The sequence below is a fragment of the Lagopus muta genome, chromosome 2 (assembly GCF_023343835.1).
Source record: "Lagopus muta isolate bLagMut1 chromosome 2, bLagMut1 primary, whole genome shotgun sequence".
Classification (NCBI taxonomy): Eukaryota; Metazoa; Chordata; class Aves; order Galliformes; family Phasianidae; genus Lagopus; species Lagopus muta.
In genome coordinates, this window is record NC_064434.1 from 94296143 (window position 1) to 94311471 (window position 15329).

The 15329-nt window shown below is 45.0% G+C and overlaps 1 protein-coding gene across 2 annotated transcripts; it reads right to left on the reverse strand.

Moving 5' to 3' along the window:
• Positions 1-1044: 1044 nt before the first annotated feature.
• Positions 1045-15329, reverse strand: SLC22A7 (solute carrier family 22 member 7). Of its 2 annotated transcripts, none has more exons than XM_048936700.1 (10): positions 14806-15329; positions 12897-13000; positions 8694-8848; positions 7195-7363; positions 4859-4976; positions 4116-4225; positions 3815-4029; positions 3236-3344; positions 2116-2322; positions 1045-1713 (listed from the first exon to the last, which is right to left on the reverse strand). In XM_048936700.1, the coding sequence occupies exons 1-10, from the start codon at positions 15181-15183 to the stop codon at positions 1650-1652; spliced, it is 1629 nt and encodes a 542-aa protein (XP_048792657.1). In that variant the 5' UTR covers positions 15184-15329; the 3' UTR covers positions 1045-1649. The 2 variants fall into 2 exon arrangements, with proteins under 2 accessions (XP_048792657.1, XP_048792656.1); XM_048936699.1 differs by having other exon boundaries at positions 1048-1713; positions 4859-4979.

Sequence of the window (15329 nt, forward strand, 5' to 3'; positions counted from 1 at the left end):
TCCTCGGAGCGACCCGGAAGCGGAGCCGTGCAAGATGGCGTCAGGGAGTGACGTAATGCGCCCCCGATTCCGGGCGACGCCGCGGGAAGCGCCCCTTCGGCACCGGGTCCCGCGCTCCGGACTGAGGGAGGAGGCGGGAAGAGCGTGGGGAGGTCGAAGGGAAAGGGCGAAAGCTTAACGAGTGTCTTTGTTTTTTGCCTCCTGCACGCTCTGCAGTCGACCGCAGTCATCTGATTGCACCGGTCCGGGGCTCGGGCAGTTTGCGTCTTTTAGCAAAGCTGGCAGGAAGGAGAGCAGCTCCCGGTTTGGTTAGCGCCCTGTTTTTCCTTGCGTACGCAGCAGGAAAAAACGCCATCGGTATGGCGTGCTCATGTTGGTTGCTGGAAATCACAACGCCTTTCCAGCAAATCGAGAGCATTTTCCTGCAGATAGTTCGAAGTCGACCAGTAAACGCGCACTTCTGTCAAACTGCACTTCCCCTGGCCGTGAAAGCACCCCAGCGTCTCTTCTGTTTGCTGTGTCCTGAAGAGGTCCCAAAAAAGCGGCTGAGGCCGCTGGGTTTGCTCAGCGCAGAGCAGAGGAGCTGAGGGAAGCCTCTTGGCGGCTGCAGCTCCTCACAGAGAACCGCTCTTTTTGCAGTCTCGGTCTCGGGCTGATTCCGAGCAGCTCGCTTTCCTCTTGTTACCTGAAAGCAGGAATGTGGTAAAGGAAATTTTGCTATGCAGCGTATTTCTGCCAGGAGGCGCTCTTGGACCTGGGATCTGATGGGCTCCTCATCTGCTTCCAGAGCCGTGTTTGTGCGCGCTGATAGACCTGCGCATGGCTTACCTTAAAACGCGGCGTCTGGGACTCAAATGCTGAAGCCACGCTCCCTCTTAGTTTAGAGTATTACTCTTCGCCAGGATTCCAGGTTTATTGATAGGCTGGTGCCTCTCTGTGATCTGCAGAAGTGCAAGATGCCAAGGCAATCCCAAAATCTTAGAGTGATGTGCTGGACTGGTAAGCAGAATGAAGTCCAGTACTGAATTTGTCAACATTACATTCACGAGTTCCTTTAACTATATGCACTAGATATCTATTATCTACAATATATATATATATCTTTTTGTATTTGGGGCAAATGCTTACAGTTATCCCATTCTCAGCAAAATCACTGCATTTGCTTTTCACAAGCTTTGTCTCAGTGTGGAAAATCTCCAGACCACTTCCACATTCAAGAAATATTTGTAGCTACAGTTTATGGTTCACCCATCCAGCTAGATTTATTTAAGATTTGTTTTTGTACAATTCACACTCAGTGGCTTTTATTGCTCTTTTACATTTCTTGTGGTTTGTCAACCTATATAGCTATAGCTTCTGGAAGGCTGTGCAGTGATCTGAAAGGTGCTGCTGGTCCAACAAGACTGGAAGAGCCAAACTTAGAGTCCTTTTATTTCCAGATCCTGTTAGACCTGAGCACTTTTGATCTTGACCACACTACAGAGCAGGGTTGGCTCCCTCCAGCTGGTTTTATGATCCACCTCCTTCCATGTACATCCTCAGCCCCACTTCCCTGCAGAGAGGGACCAGGAGGAGAGTCCATTGGTAGGCCAGATTACGGCTCAGTTTTGCAGTCCTTCACATTGTCTATGGCTTTTCCATGGGGTCCTTCACTTCAGAAGAGACTGTAATGGCAAACCCTCAGGAGCACTGGTTTGTAGCGGTCCTTTCACTCTGGAAGGAAAGAATCTATCATGGAGTCATAGAATCAAGGTTGGAAAAGACCTTTAAGATCATCATGTTCAACCACCATCTCACCTCCATCATTCCCATTAACTATGCCCCTCAATGCCTCATCTCACCACTCAGCTCCTAATGATACAAGCTAGGATACTGTTGGTCTTCTTGGCCACCTGGGCACACTGCTGACTCATGTTCAGCCAGCTGCCAGCTGACACCCCCAGATGCTTTTTGGGCTGGTGGATAGAAGAGCAAAGGGCCTAGCAGTCCCAATCCCTGCTGGAGTGTCACTTGATCTGCTGCTGCCCATGGATGTGTAATTACAGATGGTAGACGGGACACTTCTCTGCCTCTTTTGGCAGACTCTTTGTGCAGGACAGGATGGAGCTTACTCACTGTGTCTTCTCGATGTCCTCAATGCGCTCAGGCAGGCGCACATTGAGTGTCTCTGGGAGCAAGAAGGCCACCGAGCCACAGAACACCGCTACACCACAGTACGTCACCTCAGGCAGAGACTTCCACACATCATCCAGCAGGAACACAAGTGGGGCCAAAGACCCACCGAAGCGTGCTGTGAAGGAGGTGTATCCCATTCCATTCTGCCTGAAAAGGTAGGAGACCGTGATAGTGTAGAATACCTCAAGAAAGACATGGGTACTTCTTTCATATCAGACCTTGCAAAAAATAAATAAAAAATGGAGTCCCTCTTCCCTCTCCTATTTTTTTGGGAGATCTAGAGATTTCTCATCACTAGCTGAGAAAATCTTGGGATTTCTCACCCCTATATTTTTCCTCTACCAGGCTTTTTCTTTTTTTTTTTTTCTTCTCTGCATCTTCATATAATGACAATAGTTGCCAAATATCTGCTCGAAAGATGTTTTCTCTTTGAAAGTCTAAAACTGAGTGCATTTTCTACACATCCCTTTAGTATGTCCTCTTTTCTGCTGAGATTAATTTAAGTCCCTGCTCTCCCAGGTAGTTCTAGGCATATGCCAAGCACCAGAGATTTCTGTAAGCACCTTTGGTCCTTCTATAGTTAGGAAAGTCAGGAGATGTGGCCAAAAATAGGACCTGGAACCTATTCCACTTAATAATTTTCAGGGGGTGAATGGCATTTCATGCATAAAACAGGGATCCCAGGACCTGTCTGTGATTTTACGTCATTATTAACTACATATTTCAAATGAACTGTCTTTTTTCTCCTAAAAGGCTACTTAATCCCTGCTTTATCATCTGATGTCCAGAGGGCTATCGATCTTGTGTGGTAGTGTGTGTCCCACAGAATACTCCTCACCATTCAACACATTCCCCTACCCACATACCCCAGGTCAGCAAATAACAGCTTTCTGCCCATTTCTTGTGGGTGGAGGTAATCCTCAAAACCTGCTACTTTTAGAGGCAAGGGATCAGTCCTGCAGTCTAGCCAACAGCACCTCCTGCTGTGTCAGTGGCCAAGACCAGATGGTGACATCCCACTAAGGATCTGGCGGTGCCCTCAAGCAGTAGTGACTCTTACCTCAGGACGGTGGGGTAGAGCTCAGAGGTGTACAAGTAGACAGTGGTGAATGCAGCTTCTGCGAAACCTTTGCCCATAATGGCTATCACAGAGCGTAGAGAAGTGAGAGCTGGGAGGAAAGAAAAGACATTTATGACAATAGTCAAAGAAAAATGTGAAGAAGTTTCTTGTGGTTACAGGTGCCAGAAGGCTCCAAGAGACAGAACTGGAAGCTTCAGAGCCCTGTAGGTGCTGCATCCAAGAGCTGAATCAGTCTGAATCAGTTTGAAAATTTGGTGACTGCTATTTTGAGTGGAAGCTGAACGGATGGAAGGCTAAGTCCCAATATTTCCCATTGGAAAATATCTATAATAGGATGGGCACTTCCCTTGTTATCACTAGCCTTATAGTGCTTCACAGTGACTAGAGAACATCTGCTGCCTCCAGATAGTAGGGCTGGCCCACATTAGCAGCCTTGTCCCACTAATGTCCTTGCAGGTGGAAGATGTCTCTATATAGGGCAAGATCTATGTTTTTCCTTCTCTAGCACAGCACAGAATGGATACCTCCCCTTCAGCATACAGCAGAAGAGCATCTCACATTTAGGAATGATGATATTGGCTCCTATGCACAGTCCGGTCAGGATGAGTGACCACGCCTGGCAGTGCCGCCGTCCAATTCGATTCACCAGCACGTACATGAGTATCTTGGCTGGAATCTCAATGATGCCAAAGACAAACTGGGAGAGATACATGCTGAGCCCAAAGCCAGTTAGGTTCATACTCATGCCGTAATAAGAGAAGGCAACACCAAACCTGCAAGGAACGTATGGAGATTGAAATGGGGGAAAATCAGCTGGGCAATGCAGGATGAATCCCTTGTGCGAAGTAACACTGCTTACCACACTGTGCCAGAGCACACAGAGATCTTCCGCAGGACTGGTGTCCTGAACAAGCTGATGTAGGAGAAACTCTCACTTGGCTTTTTCTCAGTAGTCATTCCTCTAAGAGCCTGGGAGATGTGAGAAGAAGGAAAGAGCTCAGCTGCTGTACATTTAGCATCCAGACATGAGATCCTAGACAGACTGGGGTCTGTTGCCTTTCCTAATTTTATCAACCCATTCAGTTTCCCATATATTCCTATTGCAGAACAATTTGCTGGGCATTTGTTACCAGAGGCTTGTCTTCCTACATCATTTAAGAGATTATCTAACATTTTGGAGCTCTTTTTTCATCCATGGCCCCTTTGCCTCTCTTACTCACATATCCCACGTGGCAGAAAGAGCACTAGCAAAGTCAGCATTGGCCTGTGCCAACTCCTTATTTTTCCAAGCTGTACTTTGTTCACTGCATACTCAGTCCAGTGTCCAGTGCAATGAGGTGTCTTGCCATGACAGTGATGAATGGAAAGACTCCCCACCTACTGAAGTTGGATTCTGATCTTACATGAACCGAGTGTGAGTTTTCTCTTTAGCAGTGAATGTAAATGCTTTCTAGAGCAAAATGGCCTAAGGCATCCTGTGGACTATGGTGTCCCACAGATCACACTGCAGGCTGAGCATCACTTCAGATATAAACTAGAAGTAAAACAGAGAGAAAGAGAAAACATGGGCGGAAGAATGTGTCTGGATCTTCAGTTTCTCACCTCCAGTGAGACAGTGAAGTCTTTCCTTCCATTCATTCTTGCACATCTAAGCAGATGCTTGTGGGCTTGTTTCACTTTGCCGTTGGCTATGAGCCACCGGGCAGACTCTGGGACCCACCTGCTGCGAGGAGAGAAGACAGCTTGCCTATTGGCACCCCATGTTTTCCACCCCACATACATGGCCCTGGCCAAAAAGAGGAGATCTTCTCTATGAGACTTTAACCTGTACTGAGAATAACAACTGTGGTGCACGAGATTAAGACAAGTAGGACACCCTCTTTACACATACATGCTATTCTACCCTTAAAGAACTTGTCTCTTAGTTGAAATATGTCTAGCCAAAATTTTTATAATGTGATTTTTGATCAAAGCTTGAATTTGCTGAGCTGGTTGAAGTTTCAAGTTCTTAACAAATAAAATTGGCCCCAGAAAGTTTATATTTAGACACTAGATATAGATTTATTCAGATGTATAGATTCATTTAGATTTATATTCATGATTTTTGAGATTCTTTAAATGCTGATATTTTAGAATATTAAAAATTACTATGTAGAAGGGATTTAGTGGGCCCACTGAGATTATACCTCTTACTTTCTTTCTTAATTGCTAAATTATTTGTTGTTCACAACAACCAAAGCCTTCTGCAAAAGATAATCCACTGGAGTCTAAATCATTGTGACTGCGGCCCCCAGTGAAGAAGCCATGCTAGTGAGTGAGTGACAAGGGATGCTCTAATGCTGCACAGCTAATTAGCAACTTGGAGAGGTTTACTTAGCAGATGTGCCTTGAGTGGGGGTCCTGTAACTCCTGTTTTTCCTCTCTGTCCTAGCAAAAGATCCACCACTAGTCATAAACTGGCATCTGTAACTCCTTGTTCCTCTCTGTGATCTTTCATCTGGTTGCAATTCATGTGAGCTACATGGCACTATCAGCCCTGGATCTCCCCACACCCCAGTGCAGCCCTGCTGGCCTGAACATGTGTGGGGCTGCATAGTGGTCAGTGTCCAGGAGACACTGGAAATGCCTCACAATCAGATCCAATCCAACTATATGCAAAAATTCCAATATAGCCCAACTGAAGTACAGTTAGAAGCTTGAAGGAATATTTGGGTAAGAGATCAACTGAGCTCATGAGTTTGTCAAAGTCTCTCACTGAGGTCTCTCACCGGGTTTCTCCCACTGTATTCCCTAAAAGCTGTTGGCGATTTGTGTGCCCTAAGTCAGGTTGCTGTAAAATCAATGAACTATTCAATCTATTCAATCTGGAGCTGAAAAGGACGTGTAGAGCAAAATCATTTGCAGAACTGGACTATGGAAAGTTTTCAGCTCCCTCCCAGAAGTTGTTAATACTTTGGCAAATATAAAGAATTAAAGGTGGCATTTTGCACTCCTTGCCACCATCTCCAGAGTATGTTATGTCTTTTGACTGTCTAATGTCTAGTGTCAACAATATATAATGAATATGTTAAATTAAGTTTTGATTCTGTTCTTCAGGGACTTAATTATCCAACAATCACTGACCTCTTGGTCGCTTGAATTTTGATCAGACAGCATAATTTTTTTGAGAACTCATTTCCATAAAAGGCACTAACAAACTAGAAAGAAATATAGCTATTTTTCAAAGGGTGGATCCAAATATATCTATGAATTTCAACATTTCCCAGGATTCAATTTCTACAACTAGGTGTCCTAGAAAAAGAGCAAAACCTCAAACCTGAAAGGCAGCAGAACATAAAATTGTCTTGAATTTGATCAGCATCAGATGTTGCTCTCTGCCAGAAACCATTCATCACTGTTGAAAGGACACGTCTATTTCTGAGCCATTGTTTAACAACAGCATCAGTATGCATCCCATTTTTCACAGATATGATTTGAGATTTTGTTGGTAGCTATTTGGTTGGTGCAGCTTTTTCATCTGCTGCTTCATGCTGATGGACAGACATAGTAAGCAAGTAAACCATCACCTGTAGATGCCTCTCTAGGCAGCTGAAAGTCACATTGGCATTTTTATACCTTTTCTGCTTATCAGTTATGCATGCCATTTTGGGGTCTGCATGTATATCAGTCATATTATTTCGTGTGGCTTCCAGCTATAGCTCCCCATTACCCTGCGAGATTTTTGCAATGTGGGTCCAGATCCACACTGATGTCCAAGATGAACCAAACAACAACCCTGAGGTTGAGGAAGGCCAGGCCACCATTTCTGAAGGTTTTCAGGGTTGCCAGATCCAATTCCAGGATGCATACTGCAATATTTGCCATACACACAGGGCAGAAAGATGAACGGCATCCTGCTCCTGTTCCAGCAGCAGCAGGCCAAAGGTTGCTGCACTCACCACAGGCAGATGATGCTCAGAAGACAAGGTCCCGTCACGGCAACCAAGAGCCAGTGCCATTCCCTCACCAGGTATGCTGTCATGCCCAGCAGCATGTTCCCTACGCTCCAGGAGATGCTGGTCAGGACCGCAGAGAAGGTGCGGTGCTCTGTGTCCACCCACTCCATCCCTGTAAGAGGGAGGCAGCATTCAGCTGGGTCACACAGGGCTTCTCCAGGAGAGGGTCTGCAGGTCTTTGTGGGAAGGGCAAAGTGAAGCAACATCCCTGCTCTTTTCTTCCAGCAGAGTTCCACTGATAATTGCCCTTTTTAAATGTTCATCCACGAGTTAACTCCTGACAAAGCTGAAAACAACTAAAATGAAGCTTTAAAGGAAGAAATTCTGGACATATACTAAAACACCCCGGATGATATGTTTTTATCTTGTTCAATAGCATCCAATGGTCATCTTCATCAAACTAATCTTTAATCTAATTCTCCAGTTGTATCTTGCCTTTCCAATTTCTCTGCCTATGCATTATTCCAGATTCAAGAAGTATATCATTAATACAGTATACATAAATTAAGCTGAACTGGCCTTAGTGGAACAGACATTAATGCACGTGTAAATCCAGAACAAAGGGTGATCCCCTTGCTTCTGTTTGAGAACTAAGTCAATTTGCCTCCAGAGATCTTGACATCATGCTACAGCATCTAGCAATCAGAAATGTCCTTCCCAATCTCTAATTTGTATTGTAGGCATCACCTTTACAATAAGAATGTGCCATTGCAGGCCTTGGGACATGTAATACCTTGTGTGTATTTGTCCTTTCCTGATTTTTAGCTTGTTTTTGGGTGTATCTGCAAAATTTCTGGAGCACATGTAATATGCTCTAAGGTATTGTGACTCTTGCCCAGGGCATTCTAAACATACCTATAAAATCATCTGATGCTATGTTGGGTAGCTTGGAGTTTGGAGCTTGTTTTAATTATGTCATTACTTAAATTTCTTAGCTTCAAGTTTGCCTCACAGAGATTTTATTTTCGTGTTCTTTCCTTTTCCAGCCTTTCTAAGAATAAGACAAGGAATGTGATGGAAAAAATTGCTGCAAAGTTAAGACTGGAGAGGAAGAAGCATGCTATGAATGACCCAACATCCTGCTCCTGCTCAACTGGTGAATTTCTTTAATTGCATGTGAAAAATGAGAACCCAGTATCAGAGGAAAAGGGCAGATACTTCATCTACATATTTTAAAGCATTAAGAATGGTGATTAACAGGAACTGATGGCCGGAATCATAGAATCATAAAGGTTGGAAAAGACCTCTAAGATCATCATGTCCAACTGTCACTGCCCATTCCCACCATGCCCATTGATCACATCCATCAGTGCCATATCTCTGTGGTTCTTGAACACCTCGAGGGATGGTGACTCCACCACCTCCCTGGCAGCCTGTGCCAGTGCCCGACTGCTCTTTTGAAGAAGTGGGCACCTGTACTCCCACAGCCCCACCATACTTACCCAGAGGCAAGACGATCAGGGACACACCACTCAGGGCCACCCCAGTGAGGGTTCTTGTGACAGCCAGCATGCTGTAGGAGACGGAGCAGGCACTCAGCATCCCAAATGTGACAGATAACATAAATGACAGCATGAGGATAGATTTCCGGCCGAACCTATCAAAGCACAGACGGGGTTACTTACAGGCTGGAAATGTGTCCCAGGAGTAGGGATTGAAATGAGGCAAAGCAGAGACTTAAGGAGGTTGATGCATAGTCTGCACTGCAAAGATTATGTGGTACCCCAGAGTGGAGGGATTTGCTGGATATTGCCAGTGCTGCAGCGATGTGATCCCATTAAAAGGGTCAGGAAGCCCCATGAGCACTGGGCATGAGTCTCTCCAATGGAAAGAGAAGCATTGATAAAAAAGAATGATATACTGGGCACCCCATTCAATGCCACTATGATAATAAGTGATGTCAGCTTGAATATGCATGCTGAGGTCACTCCTCAAGGACTTTGGAAATTGTATGACCTGACCCTGTGCAGAGTCCTGTAGGGAGAACGCAGAGAAATACAGGAAGTCAAATACATGCAGATGTGCTTCAGCATTCACTCTCACGCCAACAATGTCCGTATGTGTTTCTACACAAGCAGTGGAAATGTAAAATTCAACATGGGATTTCAAATGAAAATTCTGACAAACTATCCAGAAGCAGAGAGGACCTTCCAGCAAATATCAGCCCTGCATGTGATGGTTTGAAACTGGCCTAGTAATTAAATCTGTCAACAGGTCGCATTCAGTCTGGAGGGACTGTTTCTGGCATTCTCCCAGCTGCCACCTGATAGGGATGGTGGCAAGGACCTTTACACCAGGGAGTGAAATTATGTGTTGGGACACACTGCCACCATCACATTCTTAAGAGCAGTCACAGGTAACTTCATGCAGCAGCTAGTTAACATGCCTGCTGGAGAAGAATCAACTCGTGGTGATAGCCCAGGCAGTTTTCTGGATCTGCTGTGAAATTTAAACAGACCCAGGCTGCGGAAGTGATGCACCTGGGTCAGTGCAGCAAGCATCCAGAAACCCACCAGTGCTGGATCCCATTTCCAAGAGTGTAAGTGCTAACAAAAATACATTTTTGAAATTAAGATATGGCTCAAAAATACAGAAGGAGCATATCAAAATACAAAATTCCCTGCAGAGCACAAGGCTGCTATTTATGGACCCATTACTAGACTCTCGCAGCAAATGCACACCACCTGCTAACGGAACCAGAGGGAAGCTGACAGGATCGAACAGCTACAAGGAGGCTGCCAGAAGAAATGCGGTTAAAATTGCCTCCAAAGAGAGAGAGAGAAATGGAAAAGCCCAACCTCTGAACGTTTGTATGTGGAAAATATAATAAAAAGAGCAAACTGTGCAAGGATAAAAATGAATAGAAAAGCAATTCTCATAAATATCCCAATCTGGGAGTCTGCCAGAGCGTGATACAGCCAATGAGGTACGATAACAAGGTACAAAAGGAGAATCTGGACAAGAACAGGTAATAACAGGTTTTTTTTCCAGATTTTGGTTTTTTTTTCCAGATTTCTATTCTTTTGCATAGGTATGTTCTCAGTAAAGGGCTGGAGGGTTTGGTGGGGTAAGATTTGTCAGCAGAAGTGTTCTCAAGTGCAGGAGTCTGTGGAAGCTTGGATCAGAATGAACCTGAGCTGTAGCAAAATGGCAGGACCAGATGTCTCTCAGCCTGAAGCACTAGAGGTGCAGCACTTCACAATTTGCGCAGGAGAGTGGGACCTCTTCTCTATTAGAGAAGAGAAAGGTTGCTTTTACAGTGTCCTGAGGGAGATGTGGGGGCATGAATCTGAGGTTTAACAGATCTAGTATTGATACTGATTAAGTGGGTAACGATAATGTTAAAAATTAGAATTTGTTGACACAGGTAAGCAAATGCTGCAGGTATCAGCATGGCTTTTGTAAAGAAAATGCTCACTATCGGTTGAAGTTCACTGCAGGAGAAGTCAAATGTAATGAGAATGTTCTGATTGATTCAGAATGCTTGGATTTCCCAGAGCTGCCAAAACCACCCTTCCAGCAGAGGTTCTTATAGAAACTAAGCTGTTACAGGAGAGGAGGGGAGGCCTTCGCATGGGTAAACGATACATTAATAACCAGATGGCAGGAGGAAATGGTCACTTCTTGAGCTGAAAAAACCCCCTAAGCATTTCTGGCTCTCCACTTTAAATGGGTACAGCTGGAGAAGGCTGAGATGAGAATGAAGCCAAAGAAATGTCATCTTGCAGATGAGGAAACCATGATGGCAATGGGACTGAATATGCACTACAAAGTTCTAAGCACCCCCAGGAAGATGGAAGACCTATTGCCATATCTGGAATTTTGTAGGCAACCAACACCAAGCTGCTTGATCCGTTTGCTGTGGCTTACAGCATGGCCCAGAATGGCAGTGCAGTCAGGCTGCTGACAAAGGCACAGCTGGCTGCCAAACCCTCTTTATCTGCCTCTTTAGCACACTGAAGGTCCTGGTTTGTCTACTCAGCAGTCAACCCTTAACTTACTCTTTTTTGTCATCACATTTTTTTCCCTTCTACTATAACCCTGAGGAGTTTATAGTAGGTATAAGTGGGGAAGAGATTGAAGAGAAAACAAAACTGCACACGGTATTCCAGATGTGGGGCCATCACATATATGCACGCTTCTGCATGGTTATGTTCACTTTAGTTTTATATTCATGCATTGCATTTATATATGCATTTGCTTCCCCAGCTGCTACTCATCACTGAGAAGATAGAACTGGAGGGCTTCAAGTTGTGCCAGGAGACGTTCAAGTTGGATATTAGGAAAAATTTCTTCTCTGAAAGAGTGGTCAGGCACTGGCACAGGCTGCCAGGGGAGGTGGTGCAGTCACTGTCCCTGGAGGCATTCTAGAATCATTTAGATGTTACCGCTTACCCCTCCCTGCTCCTTCCCCGCTTTTGATCAATTATTTAGCCATGCAGGGATATCCTTTTTCTTTTGAAGCCTTTTGTAAGGAAACCTCTTACAGATGATATCTCCTCTGTTCACACACCTGTGAACATCTTCAAAGAAATCCAGTCTGCTTGTAGGGTATAAACCTTACGCAAAAGAGGAATAGAAGTCCTATGGACACTGGCTCAGCCCTTCAGAATTGTTTCTACCAATTCACTCATTAGAGCTGGATGCCGGCTGCCTGGCTGGCAGTTCCCAAGGTCTTCCTTGGGGACCTGTATAAAAACTGATTTGAAACAGATAGAAGAAAAGATACGGAAGTGACTGGCAGGTTTGTATGGTGCACGTAGTTTCCCTTCTGCTGTGAAGTGATTTTGCAGCCTGCCTCACCCTAATGTTCCTTTGGTCCCAGAGAAAGGAAATCAGGAGGGAATCAAATAGTTTCCTGCACAGGAAACACAGCCATTAAATATTGAATAGTGTAAAGAGAACAGCACATCCTGATTGCATGCTTGCTCTGCATATTCAGTGGAAGGTTCTGCTATTTGCAGAAATATTTGATTTCTTAATTGATGCCCATTCTAGGTTATTACTCAGGCTTTTTTTCCCCTTTACATTATCACATTCTAACATTTAACCAGGGAGAAAAGATTTGCTCCTGTTTTCCTTATCAGGCCATGGTCTTAACTCTTCCTTGAAGAGTTTACCCTGCTTTACCCTGCTTCTCTAGTAATGACAATTTTTGCTTTCTTGAGATCTTTTTCAGACTTGACATGTATTTGCTTTAAGCCCCTCACTTGTATATCCTTAGATAATTTCCAGATAGCTTGTCAGGATTTAACTCTCGGCTGCTTGTTTCAGCTTTGTTTTAATAATCTTTCTCCTTTTTAAGCAGTTATCTTTCCTGAAATGTCTCGCAGACAGTGGATGCAGCAATTCTGTGCTACTGTCATTGTTGCAATGCACCTTATCCTCACCATGGCCAGAGCAGCTTCTCACGTGGGCTCTTAACTGGCTGCCCCATGAAGCAATCCACAACTCTAACTCAGCATTTAGCCCTTGCATTACTTCTCAGTATGACTTTAATCTAGTTTGGATGTAGAAGACTGAGCTCTCTGTTTACGACTGTGTTTTCTCCTTTTTCTCCCCTCTCATTGCTTTTGTAAGTCACATGTGTGTGAAGGCCTTGCCAGGAAACTGCAGCCTTGGTGGACAGCCTGAGAGGGTCAAACCTGTCCGAAAGGTATCCAAACACCACAGCCCCGATCGTGACTCCAACGAAGAAGAAGGTCGCAGTCGCCTGGTTCAGCCCACGCTGCTCACACACGAGGTCCCACTGAAACACAAGGCCAAAGTGACACTGAGTGCCCAGTCCAGCCTCTGTCTCCCTTCAAATCCCTTCCCAAGTTGAACCAGATGCAGTTTAGTTGGGATACCAGGAAAAATTTCTTCTCAGAGAGGGTGGTCAGGCATTGGAATGGACTGCCCAGGGCAGCAATGGGGTTAATCAACAGACACATGGATGTGGCATAGAGGGACGTGATTTTAGTGTGGGGACTGGGTAGGTCAGGATGATGTTTGGGCTTAGTGATCTTCAGGTTCTTTTCCAACCTAAACAATTCTCTGATTCTTTGTGTTACAATGTACTTTATAGAATGCCATCCAGTTAGTGATGCCCTGATCAATTTCCTCCAAGTAGTCTGTGAAGGAACAAAGGAAGACAGAGGGGAGTCAGACTCACTCCTGGTGCTTATAACTTACTTATTTCTATGGAGAGAGTGGTCTAGGCACTCTTTTTAATTGAGTTAATTAGCATCATTTTTCTTCCTTGGAGGTGCAAATGTTGCTGATCATTACAGAATGCTCTGACCAAGCTGCAGAGTTAATTTTTCATATGTGTGTAACTTGACAAAACTTAACTTAATAATCAACCCAACCTTGCAGCCTCTCTGACAAGGCCAGCCAGACCTTGAACAACCTTTTTGGATGCAAGACAGAAAGACTCCACAGTAAGTCCATGGCCTCTTGAATTCAGCCTGAGTGCAGCGTCATAAGGCTCTGAGTCCAGTGCCTCTGAAGCAGAGCATTTATTCTGCCTTTTTCTCCAAGGGTGCTTTACATCTTTCTCCCTGAAACAGCATGGAAATCAGGTGCAGACCTGGTGCACTCCCAGCATCCATCTCTATGCTTGCCAAAACCAGAGGTTGAGTGGTGGGTAGGAGGCATTGGCTCAAGGATAAGACTTGTCTTAGTGAAAGCATGGCCAGCTGATGTTGTTTCTGAACCAACCATTTCCCTTTTGTCTGACTAAAGTGTTCCCTTCCCTAAGACCTACTGTGCTGTACTGGGCTGCCTTTCCAGGAAGAAAAGTACAGCTTGCAGGTAAAGCTTTAATACCCAGAGGTATCACTCTAAGCGCTAACGAAGCATTTCAGAAGGCTGGTGGTTAATGTTTGATGGGCAGGGACCTTGGGCAGACTCAAGGTTATGGCTGACCAGAGTGCTACACCTCACCAGGAGCCCTCCGAGAGCACATTTCATCAGCACTCTGGTGACAACTGGACTGATGGACTCTCTAAATCTGAAAATTGTCTTCCAGAAGGATAAAGTCGCTGTGAGTCAACGGCTTTGCTGAGGTCTGCTTCCCATCAGGTCACGCAGTCAACAAATGTAAAACACCAAAGATATATTAAAGGGCAGGAATAGAACAAGCAGGGAAATTGAGAAAGGCTGCTTGATCTTGGGGAGAAGCAAGGGAGCAGGAGACCAGAGAGGAGAGGCAGACAAGGGAAGTAACAAAGTGCTTGGAAAATCAAGAAAGCCACAGAGTCAGATGACATCCTTACAGGGTGTGATCCTGTGCCAATGCCACATGGCCCAAGCAAAGAAAATCCCATAGCAGACTCTCCTCCCCACACCCCCAGTCTCTCGATCACCTGGAGGTGCTCATTATGAGAAACGTTGGTATCTACCTGTGAGCTCAAGAGAACTTTTCCCCATCCCAAGCCATCTTCTCTAAACAAGTACTTTCCACTGGTTAAAATGCAAAGATTCCCCTTCGTGCACCTTGTGAACACCTCTTCATCTCCTCAAAACACTGAGCTAATTTCATTTTCAGCTAGATCACAAGCCAGGAGTTACCTCAGTGGAGATGGTGGAGGTGAACTGCGAGTGGTCATAGACCCACCCATACTGGCAGTCCTGGGTGACGGAGTTGTTGTCTGCTTGCAGAGAGGAATTGAGAAGTAGGTGAAACTGAGGCTGTGAGAACATCTCACAAGACCTGAAGGTGCCATCGGGCTCCCGGGGGATGCTGATGAGCAGAATTTCCTCCGTGGTGAGGTTCACAAATTCTTCCTGATGCGGAATTGCACAATGGTGAGAGGGAGTAGCAGCAAGAAAGTTGTGTAATAGGAAATGCATGGGAAGGTTGATTCTTGGGAGGCAGAGGATTAACAAAATCAAAATCTGAAATCTGCCAAAGCCACCAATTTCCAGTAAGAGATCTTCAAATTTCATCTTTCCTATAGAGTTTGCTCATTCAGAGCAGCTATGTATCAAGAAGCAGCAACATAAGCTTGAAAAGTTGTCTCTGTCCTTGGAGCTCAGCTTCCCATGGCTTTTCATACAGCCACTTCCTTGGACTTTGATATCTCACAGCAAGG